The 25,789-nt window shown below is 36.5% G+C and overlaps 1 protein-coding gene across 4 annotated transcripts in view; it reads left to right on the top strand.

The window, feature by feature from the left end:
* Positions 1–25,789, top strand: part of MMS22L (MMS22 like, DNA repair protein) — a 137,305-nt gene that overhangs the window by 102,888 nt on the left and 8,628 nt on the right. For all 4 annotated transcript variants that reach the window (XM_019929451.3, XM_033867570.2, XM_033867568.2 and 1 more), the window contains 6 exons: positions 867–1,018; positions 1,817–1,959; positions 7,304–7,463; positions 14,680–14,849; positions 17,074–17,285; positions 20,083–20,246. In XM_019929451.3, coding sequence (XP_019785010.1) covers positions 867–1,018; positions 1,817–1,959; positions 7,304–7,463; positions 14,680–14,849; positions 17,074–17,285; positions 20,083–20,246 — 1,001 coding nt within the window. The remainder of the gene's footprint in view (positions 1–866; positions 1,019–1,816; positions 1,960–7,303; positions 7,464–14,679; positions 14,850–17,073; positions 17,286–20,082; positions 20,247–25,789) is intronic.

The following is a 25,789-nucleotide window of genomic DNA, read 5'->3' as shown; positions in this document are numbered from 1 at the left end:
AACTGAAATGCAAAGTTGGTAAGTAACGTTGGGAAGGTTGTATAAGTAATAAATGACCCATCTGAGTTCTTCTGTTTTGTGTTCTCTTTTTTTATGATAACTTATATTCAAAGTATTTCAAAACAGTATTTTTAGAGTTACGAATTTATATGTATTTTTCAAGCGTCTTAACTTTACATAACATTTATAATTAGGTGAAGACCATCTTCATTCTCTCTATCCTCACTTATAAAATGATTAGAAATCAGATTTAACTAGGGCTTTGACTTTGTAAGATAATTTTTTTTTTAATCTCATTCAGATGTTATTTTGGAATTCCTTAATAATGACTCCTGTCATTATTAAGGTGGGGGAGCAGGAAAGGAAGGGTTGGGAACAGGATTGGTCAGGAGAGCCACATAGAAATGTATTTTGTCTTTTTACCTTTTTTCTTGGTCATGACCCCTTCTCTGTTTACTCTAAGGGCCACTGGTTTTTATTGTACTTGCCACTTCCTTTAGTATTATCTCACCTAGCTAGTTAATCCCCTTCCTTGTTTTTCTGATTTTAACCATGTTCTTCTTTCCCTTTCTCCTTTGGCATTAGCCTATATGTATGCCATCAGTGGGAAAAGGAAAATTAAAAACTAGGGCATTACAAATGAAAGCAAGAATATTTGTCTAAAATATCATTTTGTGTGTATCTGTAGAGTTTATTTTCAGCAATGCATGTCTGCATTAGTGTGTTTGTCTGTAAAATAAGTGAGGCCAAGAACTGGGGGATATTAGAATGTTTTCCTTTATTTCTGAATCTCTGTACTCAGGGAATACATTGTCAGGGTTTTGTTTTGGTTTCTCTTTTTAATATCCATCAACTTATTTTTACAGCATGTTATGTGAAGCGCTTTCTCATTCAGGCTGTGTATCTTTTCAAGCCCTAACTATAAGATCATGGATCCGTTGCATTTTGCAAATGTATATAAAAAACCTTTATGTGCCAGATGACTCGTTCATTGATTTAAATACTGAACAGGCAGTTGGTAAGTATTGCAGGTGTTTTGCTTTCTAGATAGCTAAGTATGTTTAAAATTTCCTGTTTCATTATGTAAATTAATAGGAAAGATAAAAAATGTATTTGTAAATAGGTATTAATATGAACAGAAATTTACTTCCTTTTGCAGCCTATTTCTTTTTCTTGATATTTTCCTGTAACTGTATAGGACAAATTTCTCTCCTATAAAGATAAAAGAACTTGTTTCCTTGGAAGCTAGGAACAAAAATTTGCTCTCAAATGACGAGCTATTTTTTTACCTTCAAGAAACTGATCACAAAAAAAAGTGGAAATATGAAGTAAATAACCAGATATCACACTGTTAACACCCTATAAAGAAAAATATCCAATTATGAATAATTTCATCCCATTTCCTTGTAATTTTTTTGTTTTTAATATCCCAAACAGTTCTGATTGTCTGTAGGGCGTGCCTTATCCTAAACCTATTGTTTATGGCCATTCATAAATCCCACAAAGGCTGGACTGAAAACATGCTCCAAATTTACTTTTATATATTATTAAATCAGTTGGCTTTACGTGAATAGCTTTTGGGACTAGGACGTTCACAAGTACTCATTTGTTTGTTTTTAAATAAAGCCTTCTCATAGTGAGAGAAACTTAGAAGTTTTTAATAATGTAGAAATTTTAATTTTAAAAGAAAGCGTTGTCATAAATGAAGAATGATACGTTCCCTGTTCTCCCATATATATGTGTGTGTGTGTATATACATATATATATATAAAACATAAATTTATAAACATATTATATAAATATTTTATTTTAACAGAAAAAGACTACATGGAACAGTTGGCTGAACTGACAAGGTTGCTATTTAAACTCTCAGAAGTAAAGAATATTCTCTCAAAGGCTCAAGTTGAATATTTACCTATGCAAGAAGGCCCTAAAAAAGCACTTGTTCTGTTCCTCGAGGTATTTTTTATTCATTAATATAATTGTTCAGATCAGTTACAATTATTTTTCCAAAAATCTTGAAGTGTTCATAAAGTTTTTCCATAAAATGAATTATTTTAAATTGAATCATATTACTGGTTGCCGCTATTATAAAATTCTGGAGGAATAAAAATGTGAATCTAAGATATAGCACAACTCACTCTTCAGGACAGCAGAAGAATTACGTGTAATAAAAAATAATAAGAGTAAAGAATGCCACATAAAAACCTTAACTCCAAGTCTGATCTAAATTGTAGGAGTATCTTATTGTTGAAATTGTTAGATAACAATATTCTTCAGGTACTTAAATTTCCTTGTATATGGTCCATAATAGTTCCAACTTAATGTTTACCACCCTGTAATGAACAGTGTAAATTTTACAGTAAAATTTTAGTGTATGCAGCATAAGCACCAACTACTTCATATCATAGCATGGTTGGGGATTTAAAAACCAATCCATTTGTTTTATTTTGCCTCTGTAATAAATAGTCCCATTCAACATTGTATTTTTAATTATTAATTTTGTAGGAATCTGTCTTATGTAATAGTCTTTGTTGTATAGCCTGAGGTCGTTAATGTGCTTGGATTAGTGTTTTTGTAAGCTATTCACAGTAAAACTTAGTTTATTTTCCCACATAGTAGTTGTTATTAACTGCAACGAAGGTCCTTACAATCCATAAGCTCTTTCCATAAATGTGAATTCTTCCATTGGTTTTCGTTAAGTTAAAGTACAATTGTTACAGTTAGAGATGTCATATAAATCCTAAAAATATTTCGTAGTAGTAGATGTAGATATAAAATACATATTTCTCTGGAGCCTTTTATTTAGTTGTTGATTGGATCTCCATCATTAATTAATTCAGCACCTATGCTGGGGACCATACTGGACCAGAAAGGGAAGTAGAAGTCATGCACTACACTGATCATTTTCGAAGGCTCTCCTAATTTAATCCTATCCAAATTAATTGCTTTTTAACTACTCACTATATAATAGTTGTTTGCTAAATGCTAGATAGTATTATGTGAGGACTTCTTGGGGATTTGAAGAACCAAAAGAACTAGTCCTTGATCTTAGAGAACTTTTACTTGTCTGAGAATACAAGACATACACAAAGGCTAAAATAATAATATAAGACAGTATATGCTAAATGTCAGTTAGTTGATAGGTCAATCAGTAGGTTAAGAATTCAGAGCATCTTGGTATAAGAAGTTAGATTTTATCCTGTGAACAGGCTTTATAAATTTTTACGTAGGTCTGATTTGATCAAATGACTTTAAGAAAATTGGTAACAATAGAGTAAATTAAAGGTGCCGGAGCACTAATGCCAGAAGCTAGTGAGTTTAGGAGGAATTGAAGATTGCACTCTGGGATTTTTGAATGATTATGAAATAAATACTGTGTTTAACCAGAAAAATGATGACCTTAAGGAGAAATAGGAACATCATGATTTAGAGTGGGGCAGAAGTAGGTGAGAAGTCCAATTTTAAACCTGTTTAGTTTGAGGTTGTGTCAGGGCTGCTCATGGTCACCCCACCCCAGGTGCTATTATGATTCGCTAGGAGGACTCACAGAACTCAGCATATAGTTGTACTTACATCTATGACTCATTACAGTGAAAAGTTTCAAAGTACAGTCAACAAAGAGAAAAAGTTCGGGGGTGAAGTCTGGAGAAACCAGGCACAGCTTCCAAGAGTCCCCTTACAGTGGTATTACACTGGAGATGCTTAATTCTCCCAGCAAGGAATTGGGACAACACCTATGAAATCTGTCAACCAGGGGAGCTCATTAGTGACTCAGTGCCCAGAGTTTTTAATGGGGGCTGGTCACCTAGGACCTGTTTGTTTGGCACTTTTAAAAATCCGGACTCCCAGAAGGAAAGCAGATATTCAGTATAAACTGTATTGGTTGCACAAACTGTTTAGGCACAGTGAGCCATTCTTATTGGGAGATGATGGGGAAAATCCAAGGGTCCAAAAACCAACCAAGGACCAACCGTGCAAATAGGCCTCTTAAGGGTAATGACATTGGCCCCTGCTATATTAACTCTTCTCTGCACAGAAATGATAGTGTGACATGAAGGTGAGGATAGTCAAGGCACTGAAAAATATACGTCTCATAGTCTGGGGAGGTTAAGGCTAAACAGAGAAATACTGAAATCTAGGGCACTGGTTCTTAAATGTCTGTTTCATAGACCTCTAGGAGTCACTAATACTTTTCAGGGGTTCTGTGAGCTCAAAACTATATTGGTGTTTGTACAAATAGCGTAAAAGCTGTAGCAGAAATCAACACCATGGCCCAAGATTATACTAGTAGTCAGTATAATTTTCAAGGCCATGCAATCACAGAGGGGGAAAAAAACCAGTTTGACTTAAGAGTATCATTAATGAAGCAGTAAAGTTACTAATTTTAATAAATTTTCACCCTTGAGTACATGCCCTTTTAGTATTCTGTGAATGACAATAGGAAATATATTTAAAGTACTTTTGATGCATATGAAAGCAAGATTGTTGTCTAAGTGAGAGCCACTTATGTGATTGAGTTGTAAGCTGAACTGACCGCTTTTACCGTGAAAGAACAACTGACAAAGTATGGTTATTCAGACTTGGGTATTTGGCAAATATTTTCTTAAAAATGAGCCTATCACTTCAAAGAAGTCAACTGACAGCATTTTTTTGATATTAACATAATTTGAGCTTTTAAGAAAATTAGAATTTTGGAACATTTGTATTTGTCATCATGAGCTTGAGAGTTTCTTGATAATTAAAGACTTTCTGACAACACTGGTGATATTAACAAATATGATTTTTTTAAAATATGGACAATGAAATGTGTTGTCCAAATTGGGAAGCTGTATAACTCAATGAACCAAAATTTTTCAGATAACAAGTACAGGCTTTTTAGAAAGTATGCATGTGTGGAAAACATTCATTCAAAGCACAAGACAGGCCAATGGCTTATAACGTAGCAGAGAACAGAACATACATTGACATGATTTTGGATTCCATATTACAACTAACCTTTAAGAAATACCACTTGTCAAGTTTTGGTGTAATATCAAAGAGGAATTCCCACAATTCTCTGAAAATTTTATTAAAATACTTTTTCCTCTTCCAACTACATATATTTCTGAGACTTAATTGGTTTTTTTTTGCTCTTATTTTTATGATTTTTCACTCTTCTACTTTACTGTTCTTTTTCTATATTATATTTATACTTAGAAAATTTATTTTCAGAGGCTTGTTCTTTGTAATATCTGAATTGAAGACTATAAATTCTTCATTTAGCACAAATTTAACTTCATCCCACAAGATTTATTTGCAATATCTTCATTATTTTGTATTTTAGAATATTTTTCAGTTTCCATTGTGATCTCTTGTTTGATGTATGGATTAAATATGTATGTCTTTCTTAATTTTCTAATATTGACAGAAATATTGACTTAACTGTTTTTATCTGCAACATATTGCAACAGCTTGTATGCAGAAGCAGATATGAGAATGTAACTGTCTTCTCTTAAGCTAGACATTAAAGAGATTTTCAAAGATGTAAAAAAAAGTGCTACTTATCAGTATTTTTTTTGGTTTGTTTTGGAAAAGAAAGTTATTTTTCACTAAAAATATATGAGGTATACTAACATAATGTTTATTATTTTTTTAAATGAATAAATTAAATTTTTCTATTGTAATTTGTAATATAAATATCAATAGATATAGCCCAAATGATAAGCTTTTTAAGATCCTCAATTTTTAAGTGTGTGAAGGGGAACTGAGACGAAGTTTGAGAATTTCTGGTCTAGGGAAAGAAGTATAGAGAACCAAGGGCAGAGAGCTAAATGGAAAAGGGGATTCATCAAGTATATCTCTTATTCTCAGCTGTCTACCTCCCAATCTTCCAAGTTCACTAGGTTCCTTACCTTTTCCTCCATTCTACATTTTATCATCATCATGGCTAACTTTAATATCACCTTGGATAACTTATCTTGAGCCCTCATTTCAAAACTTCTCCAGTAGTCTTTCAGTGATCTTCACTTCTGCTGTCATCCACCTACTGCCATGACTAATCACTGAACCATGGCATCACTTGGAGCATCTGAAAGCTCATTGACTATCACTGCCTTCCTTCCATTTCTCTGAGTGACTTTATCATGACCTTCCTCTCCCTTTTCTCCAAGCACAACATTCTGTCAAGGTCTCACTTTCTTCCTTATCTACCTTAACTGAACCCCTTGGAGGCCTCACTTCAACTACCCTTAACCAACACGCTCACAGTCTTCCATCCTTTGTCTTATTGTTACACCTGCAAATCTTCAACTTTGGATCAGTACAACCACCTGCCTTCTTTCCTTTGTGTTATTTCCTGAGAGCTGCAGGAGAAAAATCACATAACCGTGCATACTGGTGCCATTCATGGTCCAATTTGGGTAATTGAAATTCATTGTTAAGTTCCCAGTAATGGCTTGGAAACTTTACTACTCTCCTCAAACCTTCTAACCCATCTCTAGCCAGTTTTCTCTTTATTCTTTTTTTTTTTAACATCTTTATTGGAGTATAATTGCTTTTCAGTAGTGTGTTAGTTTCTCCTTTATAACAAAATGAATCAGCTATACATATATCCCCATATCTCGACTCTTCTAGTGACTTCTAACTCTTCTTTATTCTCACCTTCCCTCAACTCATCCTCTCATTTATTTCCCTTCCTCTTCTCACTTCACCATTATTCTCTACTACCTCACCTCACATTTCTCTCCTCAGCCTCCCCATTTTGCCATTTCTACCCTTTGTACCTCATCCTTTTTTTCCTCTGAGAAAGTTAAGCTGGCATCTAATGGCTTATAAAGAAAATTCTAGGAAAAAAATCAATTCATATCATAAAGCTGAACTTTATTTATGGAGGTCTCACTTGTAAGAGTCTGTTAACCTCATCTGTAGGTCTTTTTTGTAGGAATTTGGGGATTTAGAATTCCCAGTCATGTCCTAGAGATATGGTGAGCCAACCTGTTTGGAATGCTTGATGTGATTTGGTTATAAGCTTCTCGTATATCAGTTCTGGGTATCTTTTACTAATACTTTGCTGACTCATAATTATTGGTGAACTGATTGTTTAATTTTTCCTTTAACCATTATTTTAATTATAAAAGGCCAGATAATTCTTTACCTGGATTTTAATTGCTATGAACATTTATAGGAAAGTTAAGGATGAAGGCTTAAATGTAAGTGATGTGTGTGTGCATGTGTGTGTGTAGAAAGAGAAATTATGTTTATTTTTCAAAATCTGTATTATATAAAACTTGGAATGCTAAATCATGTTTTCCCTTATTTATAGGCTGTTGGTATAACTTACGGGAATCTGCCGACACTTTCTGATAAATCTGCCATGGTCACAAAGTCCTTAGAATACCTTGGTGAAATATTAAAATATATAAAACCTTATCTGGGAAAAAAAATTTCCAGTGCAGGTCTGCAGCTGACTTATACGATAATGGGTATGTATTCCTGACATTATTAAAACTTCCCTAGGTTGAGCCTATAGTATCGTGATGGATAGGAATATACTAACACACTAGCTAAATCACTGCTGTCTGTACAGTCTTAAGAATGATCTGAAAGACAGTGATTTAGTTTAAAATAATTCAGGTTGGCTTTCAAGTGTATCTCTGTCTTGCTCCACCTCCTTTCAGAACTTTTCTTGTTATGCTTGGTTAATATTAAAATTCATTATGATCAATACAGAAAATATACCAACTCCAGTTTGCTACCAATAGTCTGTTTTGAATCACTAACCTTGTGAATGCCTGCATAATTAAAATGGACCTTTTTTCAGTGCTTACCTATGCTTTGTTAGAATTTAAAACATCAGAAAGCCATCACTTTCTTCTGTTTTTATGGTCTGCTCTGTATGAAGGAGGTCAGGAAAGGATTTCTTACAGCGCTAAAGATACATATGCTTCAAATCTTGTTTCTCACAATACTATGTTTTCTTCTTTCAAAAAGAATGTGTCTGTTCTATAACAACAGAGTTCATTCTTCTTTAGGAAGTCAGTAATTTGAATATCTTTTTTCACTAAAACCATGTTGCTAACCAAAACTAGGGACTGGATAAAGGGAAATGAGAAGGATTTCCTTAGAAGTTTTTATACAGAATTTAAGGGTTTTTTTTTTTTTTTCTCTGTGGCCAAAACCTTATATCTGTTCCCTTTGATCTTGTGAACATATGAATAAACCTGATTTGGGCTGTCTGAAACCTTTTATCTTTGTTGTGAAAGATAAAGGAGAATGTGCAAATGTGTAAATATGGATGATGTAGAATGTAGTGAAAGCAATAGTAGCAATTCGGTCATTTTAATTTTAAAGAAACTTAAATGAGAATTTATTATAAATTTAATTTAGTAAGATGTAGATTAATATGTATTTCAGCATTTAAGCTTTTTTTTAAAAAATTTTATTGGAGTATAATTGCTTTTCAATGGAGTGTTAGTTTCTGCTTTATAACAAAATGAATCAGCTATACATATACATATATCCCCATATCTCTTCCCTCTTGCGTCTCCTTCCCTCCCACCCTCCCTGTCCCACCCCTCTAGGTAGTCACAAAGCACAGAGCTGATCTCCCCATGCTACGTGGCTGCTTCCCACTAGCTATCGGTTTTACATTTGGTAGTGTATATATGTCCATGCCACTCTCTCACTTTGTCCCAGCTTACCCTTCTCCCTCCTCGTGTCCTCAAGTCCATTCTCTAGTAGGTCTGCATCTTTATTCTATATTCCCGTCCTACCCCTAGGTTCTTCATGACTTTTTTTTTTTTTTTTTTTTTTTAGATTCCATATATATGTGTTAGCATACGGTATTTGTTTTTCTCTTTCTGACTTACTTCACTCTGTATGACAGACTCTAGGTCCATAGCAGTTAAGCTTATAATTTATTAGTTGCTAGTTGCTATTAGATTTTTGCTAAGCTAAATGTATGATTTCAGAAGTATGTCTGTATTTTACAAAATATGTGATTGTCTTATCAGGAGCTGCAAAATCATTTGGATTGGTGATACATAGACCCATGTCAAAATTCTCCTTATGAAGAATTGAGGGCCTTCTTTGTTTTGTTATATGGTTGAGTTTTTGATTTAGTGGCAGGTGGATACTGTATTCTTTGCCTTTGTCTAGATCTCAGAGACTGGGAAAAGAGTACACTGCTACAGTGTTACCCGTTTAGTCAGCAGAAATTAGGAACAGATAATTTACTGTCTTCTACATGTACAAAGTTTAGAACAAAGTAGAGAAAGAGCAAATATAAACTTTTGAGAGTTAGAACTTCTTCTAGGTGTGCTGGGGTTGGAATATCACATCCACCTGAGGGAAAGAGAGCTAACCACGGAAACACTGCTTTGCTCTCCTGGCCTGCTCCTCCCTGAGGATGCCTCTGCTTTTTGCTTGCAAGGCTGCTAGTGGGAGGTGCGAACTGTTGACAAAACCCCTCCAGATTAAGGTGTCTGGGGTCTTCACTGTAGCTAGGTGATTTCTGAGAAAGCAGGATTGATCTCTCAGTAGTATCTTCCACTTTCCTCCTGTTTATATCTTTTTTTTTTCCCCCTCATTCTTTATATCTAATTTTCCTGTTTCCATGCCTTTCCTTTTGATCATCCTTCTTTCTTGGGATCATTCATCCCCTTTGGTCTTTGTAACTGAAATTCTACCCATGATCCTTCAGGGTCCAGCCCAGGAAGACCTGCTCTCCCTGACTGTGCTTCATCTGTCCTTCTGCTCTGACATTTTTTGTAGTTTACCACTTATTATAATTATCTGTCTACTTGGTGCGCCCCCACGAAAATTTAAACTTGCTTATGGTTAGTGGCCGTATCTTTAGAACTTTTTATTCCCTTAGCCGTATTGTATTTTGGACAAATAAGAACATTTAGTGAGTTTATTTAGTTCATTTAGTATGTCAGGCACTGGATTGGGAACTGAGGATACAGTGGTTAAAGAGCTTCTCCATTGTAGAAGATGCCATATACTTAATAAATATTTCTGGAACTTAATTATTTTATAAACCTAGCTAATAGTACATAATGCATTTTGTAATGTTACTAAATGAGCAAAGTTACTTTCTAACTATAAATACATCTAAAAATATATATTGTAATGATCCCAATTCTTTTTTTTAAGGCTTAGTATATACATAGAGTAGAAAATAAGTTAATATGTAAGAGTTCTAGTGTGATCCAACAGCACATTAAAAGGATCATATACCATGATCAAGAGGGGTTTATGCCAGGAGTGCAAGGATTCTTCAATATACGCAAATCAATCAATGTGATACACCATATTAACAAATTGAAGGATAAAAACCATATGATCATCTCAATAGATGCAGAGAAAGCTTTTGACAAAATTCAACACCCACTTATGATAAAAACCCTGCAGAAAGGAGGCATATAGGGAACTTACCTCAACATAATAAAGGCCATATATGACAAGCCCACAGCAAACATCATCCTCAATGGTGAAAAACTGAAAGCATTTCCACTAAGATCAGGAACAAGACAAGGTTGCCCACTCTCACCACTCTTATTCAACATAGTTTTGGGAGTTTTAGCCACAGCAATCAGAGAAGAAAAGGAAATAAAAGAATCCAAATCGGAAAAGAAGAAGTAAAGCTGTCACTGTTTGCAGATGACATTATCCTATACATAGAGAATCCTAAAGATGCTACCAGAAAACTACTAGAGCTAATCAATGAATTTGGTGAAGTGGCAGGATACAAAATTAATGCACAGAAATCTCTGGCATTCCTATACACTAATGATGAAAAATCTGAAAGTGAAATCAAGAAAACACTCCCATTTACCATTGCAACAAAAAGAATAAAATATCTAGGAATAAACCTACCTAAGGAGACAAAAGACCTGTATGCAGAAAATTATAAGACACTGATGAAAGAAATTAAAGGTGACACAAATAGATGCAGAGATATACCATGTTTTTGGATTGGAAGAATCAACATTGTGAAAATGACTCTACTACCCAAAGCAATCTACAGATTCAATGCAATCCCTATCAAACTACCACTGGCATATTTCACAGAACTGGAACAAAAAATTTCACAGTTTGTAGGGAAACACAAAAGACCCCGAATAGCCAAAGCAATCTTGAGAAAGAAAAATGGAGCTGGAGGAATCAGGCTCCTGGACTTCAGACTGTACTATAAAGCTACAGTAATCAAGACAATATGGTACTGGCACAAAACAGAAATAGAGATCAATGGAACAGGATAGAAAGCCCAGAGATAAACCCATGCAAATATGGTCACCTTATCTTTGATAAAGGAGGCAAGAATGTACAGTGGAGAAAAGACAGCCTCTTCAATAAGTGGTGCTGGGAAAGCTGGACAGGTACATGTAAAAGTATGAAATTAGAACACTCCCTAACACCATACACAAAAATAAACTCAAAATGGATTAAAGACCTAAATGTAAGGCCAGACACTATCAAACTCTTAGAGGAAACCATAGGCAGAACACTCTATGACATCAATCACAGCAAGATCCTTTTTGACCCACCTCCTAGAGAAATGAAAATAAAAACGAAAATAAATAAATGGGACCTAATGAAACTTCAAAGCTTTTGCACAGCAAAGGAAACCATAAACAAGACCAAAAGACAACCCTCAGAATGGGAGAAAATATTTGCCAATGAAGCAACTGACAAAGGATTAATCTCCAAAATTTACAAGCAGCTCATGCAGCCCAATAACAAAAAAACAACCCAATCCAAAAATGGGCAGAAGATCTAAATAGACATTTCTCCAAAGAAGATATACAGATTGCCAACAAACACATGAAAGAATGCTCAATATCATTAATCATTAGAGAAATGCAAATCAAAACTACAATGAGATATCATCTCACAGCAGTCAGAATGGCCATCATCAAAAAATCTACAAAGAATAAATGCTGGAGAGAGTGTGGAGAAAAGGGAACCTTCTTACACTGTTGGTGGGAATGTAAATTGATACAGCCACTATGGAGAACAGTATGGAGGTTCCTTAAAAAACTACAGATAGAACTGCCATACGACCCAGCAATCCCACTACTGGGCATATACCCTGAGAAAACCATAATTCAAAAAGAGTCATGTACCAAAATGTTCATTGCAGCTCTATTTACTATAGCCAGGACATGGAAGCAACCTAAGTGTCCATCAGCAGAGGAATGGATAAAGAAGATGTGGCACATATATACAATGGAATATTACTCAGCCTTAAAAAGAAATGAAATTGAGTTATTTGTAGTGAGGTGGATGGACCTAGAGTCTGTCATACAGAGTGAAGTAAGTCAGAAAGAGAAAAATAAATACCGTATGCTAACACATATATATGGAATCTAAGGAAGAAAAAAAAAAAGGTCATGAAGAACGTAGGGGTAAGACGGGAATAAAGACACAGACCTACTAGAGCATGGACTTGAGGATATGGGGAGGGGGAAGGGTAAGCTGTGACAAAGCGAGAGAGTGGTATGGACTTATATACACTACCAAATGTTAAATAGATAGCTAGTGGGAAGCAGCCACATAGCACAGGGAGATCAGCTCAGTGGTTTGTGACCACCTAGAGGGGTGGGACAGGGAGAGTGGGAGGGAGATGCAAGAGGGAAGAGATATGGGAACATATGTATATGTATAACTGATTCACTTTGTTCTAAAGCATAAACTAACACACCATTGTAAAGCAATTATACTCCAATAAAGATGTTAAAAAAATAAAAATAAAAAAGCTAGTGTGGCTCTCTTTGAATTGTGGGAGTTGTTCCCCACAAGTTTTCTATATTTTCAGCTTTATCAGTAAATAAGTCATAGTTTATAGCCAGGAAAAATACTAAGTTTCTTACAAAGCCACTCTGTGTATTTAAACCTTTCTCAAAGTTTTTTTACTTAAAAATTTTCTTTTTCTTTGCATTATTAATTTCCTACACACCCGAACGTTCTTTGCTGAAAATTTCAAAGTAGGGGCTTGATATTGCAGTAAAACAAATATGTCATCTCAACTTTCTCTGAACTCATAAAACTTAAGGTCTTCAGCCAAGTGTTTTAACCATTGCACAAGATAAAATACAAGGGTAGATGATGCATTTTGGGTTGGGAGTTCCTTGCTCTTTATAAGTTAATACCTGTGTGACTCTTAAGAGTGATATGAATCATTTCAAATGTTGGTGGTGATGGCAGTTCGTCTTACTGGTATACTAATGTTGCTTAGAATGTGAGCTTTTCTTACATTGCTGTCATTCTCAAATTTCTCACTCACTGAAAGAATGAGAAGCCAGCATTATTTAAAATATTGCTAAGTGAGCATTGTGTTTCTTTATGATTGATTATTGTATTTCCTTTTACAACAGAAGATTAATGTTGCTGTTTGTTGTTCTTAGAAGTGATTATTAGTTTGGTTCTTTTTTTTAAAAAATATCTGTGTATCCTTCTATAAGCATATTTTTGTTTTCCTTCAGAGCTTGAATTTTAAACTTTTTGTTTTATGGAAGTGACTTTGAATTTTATCATCTTTTTTGCTTTTCTAAGATGGAATAAAATATAACAGTTTATGCAGCACATGTACCATTGCTGTTTGGACAAGTACTTAATGTTCTCCTTTTAAATTCATATTTTTCAGTAAAGGAGACCTTAATTGCAGTAATATACTCTAAAGGAAAGTATATATCTGCTCTTAATTACTTTATTAAACAAAAGGTGCTCATTTGATAAGTTTTACTATCATTAAATGTAGCAATTGACAGACTCCCATCATCAAAGCAACCATAATATATTTCATGTAGTAAAGAAGTCTGTTTCTCTTCTTTTTTTTTTTTGCGGTACGCGGGCCTCTCACTGTTGTGGCCTCTCCCGTTGCGGAGCACAGGCTCCAGACGTGCAGGCTCAGCAGCCATGGCTCACGGGCCAAGCCGCTTCGAGGCATGTGGGATCTTCCTGGACTGGGGCACAAACCCATGTCCCCTACATCGGTAGGCGGACTCTCAACCACTGCGCCACCAGGGAAGCCCTGTTTCTCTTCTTTTGAATCAAAATTTAAATTCATTTTTTGCTCATGTTAAATAACTGAAACTTATAAAAACTGAAGTTCCAGGAGGTTAAGTGATTGCTTCAAGATGTTACAGCTAATCATTTTTCCTGCTTTAACAATTAAATTTAGTTATACCTCTTCTTGTTGCAAACCGGGTTGAGACAGCCTGTAAATTAAATGTAAAATATGGAGAAATAAGGGTATCAATAAAATGGAGAGTAGTATGATGAAACCCAGGGAAAAGTGAATATATACATAAAAGCATAATATATGATCTTACAGTGTTCTTAAAGTTGAACTATAAATTTGCCTCTGAGTTTCCTAGCAACCAAAGCAAAAAGAGAGATCTGGTTAATTGCAACATTCAATCTATATATTCACATAATGTATAACCACACATTGTGTGTATCTATTAAATGCCAGTTGCTCAGGAAATGTATATTTTTCTTGGCCCAGAACTCAGAGAGTTGTCTCTTTAGCGAAATACTTGGCGTAAGTCTTTTGACTCTTAATACATGTTTCTTCCCATTGCCAACTTTAACTTGGTCCTACGTGTTATAAATATACTTTTTTTCAGTGGAATGACAAAATTTTCTGGTTAGAAGATAACCATAATTTCTCTTACTGCTCTTCTGTGTTAGGAACTCTTGTGAAATCATGGGCACAGATCTTTGCCACCTCTAAAGCCCAAAAATTACTATTCCGGATCATAGACTGTTTACTGCTGCCACATACAGTATTACAGCAAGAGAAGGAGCTGCCTGCACCTATGTTGACTGCAATTCAGAAGAGCCTTCCTTTGTATCTCCAGGTATAGTAAGTGTGCCTACTTAAAAGTTAAAAAAAAAAAAAAAAATTGACACCTGCCTTAAAACAGTTTACTAATTGCAGATATCAAAACCATACATTGTAATCCTAATGTACATGTGTGATGTTGCACTTCCATTGAACAGATTTAAAATTCCTGTTGGTTTGGGCTCTGAATACAAAGATGGAAGAGGTAAAAGCTCCACCCTCAAGAAACTTAAAGTTGAGAGAAGAGACCAACCAGCAGAGACACTCCCAGCAGTGTTTTCAGTATTTTCCTTAGAGACCTCAGCTATCCGTCAGCCAGATGGGGATGAGGAGATGCAAGAGAAGATAGTTGTAGTAAAGGATATTAGGTGTTAAAGAGCAGAGAGGGTAGGAGTTGAAGGACTGTACCTGTCAGAGGGAACAGCATGTAGAGGGCATAAGCTGTAAGAAATATGACACATGGGGAAAAAGCAAATAATTCTGGTGTGGCTGGAGGCTCATACAGGAGGGGCCACACATAGTGAAGGGTTTTGTGTGGCATACTAAGAAGTTTGGACTTGTTCTTGTAATACATGGGGACTGTTGATGGATTTGGGGCAAAAAAGTGGGAGTGACATACCATATTTACATTTTTAGAAAGGTGATTCTGGTCAACGTTTAGGTTGGTGTGGAGGTTAGATTGGAGACTTGGAAGGTAGTGAGTAGTTCATTATCTGAAGGTTTTGAACTAAGGCAGTGGGTGTACAGGTGCACAGCAGATTTTAGAAACATTTAGGATCTCCAGTCACAAAGTTGCTGAGTATGTGCTGTAGAGTAACAGAAATAGAACACTTCCTAGATTCCACAGTGGCTGCTTATGTCAATAGCAGTGTGGAGTGCTTGCTCCATGCGGCCCTCTGAAACCAAAACAGTCCACTTAATAAGAATTCTTATAAACTTCCTAAGTTGAAAATTTTGGTAAATTATCCATTTGGCAGAACTGACTTGGAGCTATATCTTTAATTTCTTAAAGGTACAAGCTCTCCTCTTCAGAATTTTTTTAAAAATATCCATTTATTTCTTTATCTTCTTCTGATATAACATGCTTTTCCTCAAACAGAGCTTTTCCTCTTCTTCATTTGTCTTCTGTAAGGGTGGGGGAGTCCATTGTTTTTTTTTTTTTTTTTCAATTGTTATTCAAGTGCTTATGTTTTTAACAGCTCTGTGCTATTTTTCATTAGAAATAAACTTTCAAAATCTCCTATTGGGTAAATACCATTTAAAGTTAAAATGGAGACATGACAGTCATTTCTGATTATTTCTCTGGAAAAACCACATTGTGAATCACAAAGTACCAAATTATTAATGAACTTTTAGAGCATAATTTGTTGCTCTGTTGGTGATTATTTAGTAAAATGCAATATTTAGTAATATTAACAGGAAAGAATTTTATTTCTCAGGGTGTTGGTTTGTTTGTAAGTATCAAATACTGCAGTCCATATGAAAGTATCTCATTAACTTCTATATAAATAGAAGGGATTAAATCAGCAGACATATAACAAGACATTGTGAGTTCTGTATGACCTTGATCAAACTCTTAACTTCTCTAAACCTCAATTTCTCCAGATGTAAAATCAGAGATAAAATAACACTAAGTCAGTGGGGCTGTTTTTTGAAAAATTTAAATGGAATAATGCATATAAAGCATGTGGCACAGTGCCTGACATACAAAAACCTCAAAATAAATTGTCATTATTCTGAGTCTTAATCTTCTGCATTTCTCTCCTTTTGTTATTTTTTAAAAATTTATCACATTTCTTAACATTGAAAATTTTTAGCCTACATTTTATAGTCTTACTCGGATAAAATGAGCTGTACCATAAGTTTAAAAATAGACTAAAATGTATTTTATAACTTTGTAATACATATATATGTAGCTGATGAGTGTGGTGGTGAAATTTTCTAAAGATGAGAGGCAGAAGGAAGCTTCATGTGTCTTCCTACTCTTCTCCCCTGCCTCCTCTGGGTGTGCCCCCAATACATGTATGCTTGGTTAGGTACCACTGCATAGGTGTTACCCAAGGTCAGCTGCTCCCTGAGCTTCATACAAACATTACCTGTTGATGATGGAAGTTGTTCTTGTTGATTGTGATAAGTTACAAATTCTGATATAAATGCTTGGGACAAAATTAGTAACTTCCTAAATCTTTTTTTTAACTTTACCTTTTAGTATTTCTCTCTCTTTTTTTTTTCTCCTGTAGGGCATGTGTATCGTGTGTTGTCAGTCTCAAAATCCAAATGCCTATTTGACTCAGTTACTAGGGAATGTTATTGAGCAGTATATCGGGCGGTTTCTTCCAGCTTCACCACATGTTTTAGGTCTTGGACAACATCCTGTTTTGTTGGCATTGAGAAACTCAGCCACTGTTCCACCGATGTCATCTCTAAAGAAATGCATTGTACAAGTCATAAGGTACATCTAAATATTAAAAATAGGTGGTATTTACAATTTATTATTCTCTATAAAAAAATAACAAAGCATCTCAAAAGTATTGGCAATCCTTAGGATACTGAGTTTAGAAACTTTTTTGAGAAGCATTATCTAAGAATTTACCAGAATGACTTGTCAGCCTAAGACAGTGCTCTTTATATTGCTTGTTTTCTCTATGTAGCTATTATTTTTCTTATACATGTCCCAAAGGTATATATATATTTTCATCAGATAAACACTAATTGTATTTTGTACTGTACAAAATGAAGTAATTGTATTTTATAAAAGATGGTTAAGTGAAAAGATAAATGCTAATATGAAAAAGGAAGCAATATGAAGTCCTATTTTTGTTAGTCTACTGTCTTAATAACTCAGTTTATTATTAGGCAGATGAATCAATGAAACTTGTTAGGTTTTCTACTAAACTCCAATATCTTTTAACTATAACAGTAGAAATTATCTTTTTTTTGTCTTCATGAGGTATTTAGCTTCACATGAAATTAGTTTTTAAACTTTAAGATGCTGTGGTGATATAGATTATTCTTGTCTAGTTTTCTTTCCTGTGTTTTTAATGATATGGTAGCTTTAATGTTCTGATGTTATCCATCACCTCACATGACAGAATCCCATGTCTAAGATCTGTTCTGCCTTCTGACCTTTTCTGTGTGTTGCTAGTGTTCTGTTACTCAGGTTTGAAAGCTTTACATTCTTTGTTCCCTCCCCTTTTCCAGCCTTTGGCAAATGATTGTTTCCTTCCCTTTTCACATGTCTTTTCTCTTATCACATTATACCTGGACTATTGCCAGTGTCCTAACTACTTTCACCTATCTCTTGTCTTTTCTTCCAGTCCCACCTAAACAATTCCCCCAGATTACTTTTCCTAAAATATTGTTCCAGTATGACACTTCCCTGCCTTCAAACCTTTATTCACTCCTTTTTGACTTGTGGAATAAACTCCATACTCCTTAGCTCTCCGTGATCTGTCACTTAACTTTTCCAAATGTAATACATATGGCATCATATATTGTTACCAGCCCTAATGAGATGGGTTTAATTATCACCCCCCAAAATGCTTTACATCTCCCTACCTCACAGCTTTGTTCATACCATTTTCTCCATTAAAATGCCATCCCTCTGGGCTAAATACTACCTAGACTTTATGAGACCTACACCTAATATCTCAGTGTACCATGATGCTTCTTTCCTTCTTCTGGAGTCACGTGCTCTTGATGATTCAATTCACAGAATCATGATATTTTTGCCTAACTTGTGTCTGAATTTCCAACAAGATTATAGTACGCTACCACTGTGTTTGAGACATTGCATAGGTAATTTTAGTACAAACCAAACGACAAGTGCTGAAGTGAAATCGAATCCTTAAGGTCTTAAAGTCGTTAAAGCCCAGTGTTTAGGATCTTGGCTGCTTTCCTTGACTTTCCTATTTACTTTGTATACAGTAAAAAATGTCTTTCTTATGATTTCTAGTTGAATACCTAAACACGTAACAATTCCTTTTTCTGTCTTTTTAAACACTCAGTAAAGAAATAGAGATTGCCTCCTATGACTTCCTCTATTCCAAGCTTTTCTACTCCTGGAGTTCCCCATCTTAGGGCCTCTTCTACTGAATTCCTAAGAATTCTGGGATTATCTTTCAAAGCACCTGTCACACTGTATTATAATTGTCCTTTTTTTTTTTTTAATCTAACTTTTCCACTGAACAGTGAACCCCATGCTTTCAGAAACCATATTTTATACTCTTGTTCTTAGACTTGTACCTGGCACACCATGTACTAAATACTTTTTTCTAGGCTTTGGGAATTCATTATTAAACAAAACAGATAAAAAGCCCTTGCCGCTCAAAGAGTCAATGAATTTTGTAATATGTAATGTTTGTTGGAAGTCATTGTATAGAGTAGAAATGATGAAGGCATAGTTCTGCCCTTAAGGAATTTATAATCTTTAGTGATTTCTATGCCCCATTTTGGCAAATTATTATTGCTTTGCAAGTATATTTAGATGTCTAGCTTAGATTTAGCTATATCTGACACTTATTCATATTGTCTTGACTTTTTAGAAACTGAACAATTTTCACTTTCATTTATTCACTTAAAAAAAGTATACTGAACACCTGTTATGAGCTGAGACCTGTTCTAAGAGGTAGAGATACAAAAATGAATCAGATAAATTATCTTTATGACCTCTGTTGAGTTCGAATGCTAAAAATTGTCCTGCTTTAAGAGAAGATATTATATCCTAAATTACCTCTCTGATTCTTTTACTTCATAAGGGAAGGAAGGAGGTAGGCTGGAATGGGAAGATGATTTCTAGTATAGTCCTCTTATTTATTTGGAAATATAAGACCCCCCTTCAAATCCCTAAGTAAATAAATATGAGGAGAGAATCTTTACGCAAATTTGACGTTAGAGAAAATGTTGCATCATTGAGGAGCTGATAGAGGAGATCCAGCTTATATTACAAAGTTAGATTTTTATTAGATTTTGATTAAGTGTATTAAGTATATTTTAAGACCAGGTTGCTTTATATTTTGTTTGTATCTGTATTCTGCTTTGGCCCTTATAGCACGCCAAAAGGATGTGCAGTCATTGCTTCAAAAATCTTAGGTTTGAAGAAAACATGGTAAAATATACATACTTTTTAAAAATTGTGTTTTACTAATTTGGGAGCTAAAATAGGCCAGTATCTTTAAAGTGTATGACATTTGATTCTGCTCTATTAAAACTTTAAAGAGAAGGAAAAATAAAATTATGCTTCTTTTCAGGAAATCCTACTTTGAGTTTAAAGGATCCTTGCTCCCTCCTCGCTTAGCATCCATTCTGGCCTTCATCCTCCAACTTGTTAAGGAAACTAACATTGATGTTTCCGAGATTGAACTGCTCCTCCCAGGAGTATTAAAATGCTTGGTGTTGGTCAGTGAACCTCAAGGTTAGTTCGTTTACGAGTTTGTGTTTGTTATACTTTTATGTTCACAAATTAAGAGTGTATTCTTTCCTATCAGTTAAATCAACATTTACAAAAATATATGGTTATTTTATATCAGTTTGATTATATCATGGCTAAAGAACAAACTCCAGCCAATAGCTGAGGTTGGGAATGATAAAATGATTAAAAACTGACATGTTTCAGTCTAGTTGGTTTTTTTTTTTCTCCCAGACAAATAGTTTAAGTTTATTTAATTTTTATTCAATCAGACTCCAGTATTAAATGCAACTTATTTAAATATCAAGTGGTGAAGGGTCAGCATACTTTCTCCTATTCAGATTTCTGCTAGAATATGTAAGCTGATCTCTCGGCAAAGAGATCAGATCACTGATCCTTTCGTTTTCAGTCTCATCAGCCTTACTGCCAGTGATTGCTTTAAAATATTACATATTTAGTCCTCCCTGTGAGTAGCATGCTTTAATAAGCTTATTGGTAATATGCAGAATAGTGGCTATAGTTCTATCCTGAAGGGGTTTTTGTGTGTGTGTGTGTGTGTGTGTGTGTGTGTGTGGTACGCGGGCCTCTCACTGCTGTGGCCTCTCCCGTTGCCGAGCACAGGCTCCGGACACGCAGGCTCAGTGGCCATGGCTCACGGGCCTAGCCGCTCCGTGGCATGTGGGATCTTCCCGGACCGGGGCACGAACCCGTGTCCCCTGCATCGGCAGTCAGACTCTCAACCACTGCGCCACCAGGGAAGCCCCTGAAGGGGTTTTTAGTATAAATAGGATGGGGTGCGTGTGTGTGTGTGTGTGTGTGTGTATGTTTGTGTATTTGTCATTATAACGTGATTGTTTGCGGCAGGCTTCTCACATGCTTCTACCTAAGTACTTCTAACTACTGTGATAAGTGAGTACAGTGTATATCCTAAAGAATATGAGGGCAAAAAAGTGGTAGCTGAAAGCTCAAACAGCTCTTTGAAATGTTCTGTTTTATCTCAAAAATTGATGCATATTTTGTTTTAATCCACATTATTTTGATGTTTAAAATGTTCATCTCTGCTTCCAAGCTTGCTTTTGTGAAAAATGTTGTATTATGTTAATATAAAATACCCTTACTTGATAATAACACCTCTTCAGTGAAGAATATCCAGAAATAGACCCCAGACTCTTCTTTAGAAATTTTACCTTCTTTGAAAACGTTTGCATACTTCTACTTTCAGTGAAAGCCTGTTGTATTATACAGTACAAAATCTGAGACAGAGCAGACAGTATAGCATTTTAACTAGCCCCTTGTTTCATTGAGGGTAATATTTATCACGAAGGAGATCAGGGTTTGGGAGGGGAATTTTGCTGCTCATCTCTAGCTAGTGGTGCATTGCATGTTCCAAATAGAAGGTATACAGAATGCTCTGTCTCCACATGGCCGTCTTTGTAAGCGGAAGAAACAGTGTTAAACACAGGTTTGTGTGATTGGCTCAGAGAAAATTCTGACTCTCCTTGTAGTCTCAGTGTTTAGAAGGACAGTGTGTAAAATCGTAGAAAAGTAGTGTTACTAAATGACACAGCAGTTCCATTCCTAGATACATGTCCAAGAGTATTTTAAACATATGTCCACTCAAAATACCTGTACATCAGAGCTTCAGGAGTTACACTTCCAGCATGACAACATGAGGAGCTCTGCAGCCCTGCTCCCCAGAAAAACTGGTGAAAATTATTTAAAAGAGAGCATTTCAATTTTCTGGAAGTGGTCCTGAGGGTACAAAACAAATGGAGAAACATTATTTGAGAAAATATACTGAAGTCTTGGTAGGAACAGCAAGTCTTTGATATTTGAACCAAGATTACTCCCTTCTCTGCTCCTAGCTCAGTAAGATGGAAACTTTGCTTTAGACTGGTAAATTAAATAACTAGAGTTCCATCTCCCCACAGCTCCCAGTAGGAGGGCTGTCTTCCTGTGAGAGGCAGGATATCAGTGTTTCTCATTCTGCCTCCTAGCTATCTGATGGTAAGGCTGTATTCCAGGGGAGTGTGAGTGAGAAGTGGGGCCTTCATTCTTCCATTCAGCCCCCACTCGTGGGATGGGTACACTATACTGAGTATGGCACCAATGAGAATACTGGGGCACTGATTGTCCTTGCTCCAGTTTAGAAGTGGAGATTCCATGCCGAGAGGACCTGCGGCTAATACCCCTCCTTCCAGAAGCATTCAGCACCTAAAGTGGGTATGTCACTCAGAAAGTAGTGGACACCATGGTCCCTGTCCCCAGCACCAGAGCTACACCTCTGAGTTTTGCCTGGGAGTGGGAGAAAACCATAGAATAGAGAACTCTGAATCTCTCCCAAAGGAACTGACTTGCAACAAAGTGTGAAAAAGTTCAACCTTAAGGGTGCTGTCAAAAACAGTGGAGTTTGTGGTTGAAAGGCAATAGGTGAGAGAATGATAGATTTATTGGAGGTATAAGCAGATGGTTGCACAATTCTGTGATTATATTAAAAACCATTGAATTGTGCATGTTAAATGGGTGAATTGTATAGTATATAAATTATATGACAATAAAATGGTTATTTTTTTAAAATACTAAAAAAGGATAACCCAGTTTTTTAAGAAATGCTCAGTTCAATTAAAGAAATAAAGATGACAGATATTTTTTTAAAAACCCTGTACACTAATGCTCATTGCAGTGTTATCCATAATAGCCCCAAAATGGAAACAACCCAAATGTCCATCAACTAATGAATTGATAAGCAAGATGAAGTAAATCCATACAGTGGAATATATTCAACCATGAAAAGGATTGAAGTACTAACGCATTCTATAACATGGATGAACCTTAAAACATTATGCTGGATGAACTTCCTTCAAGATGGCGGAAGAGTAAGATGTGGAGATCACCTTCCTCCCCACAAATACATCAGAAATACATCTACACATGGAACAGCTCCTACAGAACACCTACTGAACACTGGCAGAAGACTTCAGACCTCCCAAAAGGCAAGAAACTCCCCATGTACCTGGGTAGGGCAAAAGAAAAAACAGATAAAAGAATAGGCACAGGACCTGCACCAGTGGGAGGGAGCTGTGTAAGGAGGAAAGGTTTCCACACACTAGGAAGCCCCTTCGTGGGCGGAGACGGGGTGGCGGAGGGGGAAGCTTCGGAGCCACAGAGGAGAGCACAGCAACAGGAGTGTGGAGGGCAAAGCGGAGAGATTCCCGCCCAGAGGATTGGTGCCGAGCAGCACTCACCAGCCCGACAGGCTTGTCTGCTCACCTGCCAGGGCGGGCAGGATCTGGGAGCTGAGGCTCGGGCTTCGGAGGTCAGATCCCAGGGAGAGGACTGGGGTTGGCTGCGTGAACACAGCCTGAAGGGGCTAGTGTGCCACGGCAGCCGGGAGGGAGTCCGGGAAGGAGTCTGGAGCTACCAAAGAGGCAAGAGACTGTTTCTTCCCTCTTTGTTTCCTGGTGCACGAGGAGAGGGGATTAAGAATGCCATTTAAAGGAGCTCCAGAGACAGGCATGAGACGCTAAGGCTGCTACTGCAGCCACCAAGAAGCCTGTGTGCCAGCACAGGTCACTCTCCACACCTCCCCTCCCGTGAGGCTGTGTAGCCCGCCACTACCAGGGTCCAGTGATCCAGGGATGACTTCCCCGGGAGAAAACACGGCGCTCCTCAGGCTGTTGCAGCGTCACACCGGCCTCAGGCTCGCCCGCACTCCGTGCCCCTCCCTCCCCCTGGCCTGAGTGAGCCAGAGCCCCCGAATCACCTGCTCCTTTAACCCCGTCCTGTCTAAGGGAAGAACAGATGCCCTCAGGCAACCTACATGCAGAGGCGGGGCCAAATCCAAAGCTGAACCCCAGGAGCTGTGGGAACAAAGAAGAGAAAGGGAAACCTCTCCCAGCAGCCTCAGGAGCAGCAGATTAAATCTACACAGTCAACTTGATGTACCCTGCATCTGTGGAATACCTGAATAGACAACAGATCATCCCAAATTGAGGAGATGGACTTTGGGAGCAACGATATATATATATTTTTTATTTTTCCCTTTCTCTCTTTTTGTGAGTGTGTATGCGTATGCTTCTGTGTGTGATTTTTGTCTGTATACCTTTGCTTTTACCATTTATCCTAGGGTTCTGTCTGTCCGTTTTTGTTTTTTTTTTTAGTATAGTGTTCAGTGCTTATTATTAGTGGATCTGTTTTTTTGGTTTGGTTGTTCTTTCTTTCTTTTCTTAATTACTTTAAAAAATTTTTTTAATAATTATTTTTTGTTTTTTATTTTAATACCTTTTTTTTTTTTATCTTTTTCTTTCTTTCCTTCTTTTTTTTCCCTTTTATTCTGAGCCATGTGGATGACAGGTTTTTGGTGCCCCAGCCAGGCATCAGGGCTGTGCCTCTTAGGTAGGAGAGCCAAGTTCAGGACATTGGTACACCAGAGACCTCCCAACTCCACATAACATCAAACAGCGAAAATCTCCCAAAGATCTCCATGTCAATGCCAACACCCAGCTCCACTCAACGACCAGCAAGATACAGTGCTGGACACCCTATGCCAAACAACTAGCAAGACAGGAACACAACCCCACCTATTAGCACAGAGGCTGCCTAAAATCATAAGGTCACAGACACCCAAAAACACACCACCAGACGTGGACCTACCCACCAGAAAGACAAGATCCAGCCTCATCCACCAGAACACAGGCACTAGTCCCCTCCACCAGGAAACCTACAAAAACCACTGAACCAACTTTAGCCACTGGGGGCAGACACCAAAAACAATGGGAACTACGAACCTGCAGCCTGCGAAAAGGAGACCCTAAACACAGTAAGTTAAGCAAAATGAGAAGACAAAGAAATGCACAGCAGATGAAGGAGCAAGGCAAAAACCCACCAGACCTAACAAATGAAGAGGAAATAGGCAGTCTACCTGAAAAAGAAATCAGAATAATGATAGTCAAGATGATCCAAAATCTTAGAAATAGAATGGAGAAAATACAAGAAACGTTTAACAAAAGACCTAGAAGAACTAAACAGCAAACAAACAATGATGAACAGCACAATAAATGAAATTAAAAATTCTCTAGAAGGGATCAATAGCAGAATAACTGAGGCAGAAGAATGGATAAGTGACCTGGAAGATAAAATAGTGGAAATAACTACTGCAGAGCAGAATAAAGAAAAAAGAATGAAAAGAATTGAGAACAGTCTCAGAGACCTCTGGGACAATATTAAACACACCAACGTTCGAATTATAGGGGTCCCAGAAGAAGAAGAGAAAAAGAAAGGGACTGAGAAAATATTTGAAGAGATTATAGTTGGAAACTTCCCTAATATGGGAAAGGAAATAGTTAATCAAGTCCAGAGAGTCCCATACAGGATAAATCCAAGGAGAAACATGCCAAGACACATATTAATCAAACTATCAAAATTAAATACAAAAAATATATTAAAAGCAGCAAGGGAAAAACAACAAATAACATACAAGGGAATCCCCATAAGGTTAACAGCTGATCTTTTAGCAGAAACTCTGCAAAGCCAGAAAGGAGTAGCAGGAC

The sequence above is a fragment of the Tursiops truncatus genome, chromosome 12 (genome assembly GCF_011762595.2).
Source record: "Tursiops truncatus isolate mTurTru1 chromosome 12, mTurTru1.mat.Y, whole genome shotgun sequence".
Taxonomy (NCBI): domain Eukaryota; kingdom Metazoa; phylum Chordata; class Mammalia; order Artiodactyla; family Delphinidae; genus Tursiops; species Tursiops truncatus.
This window is presented reverse-complemented; position numbering and strand designations above follow the sequence as displayed.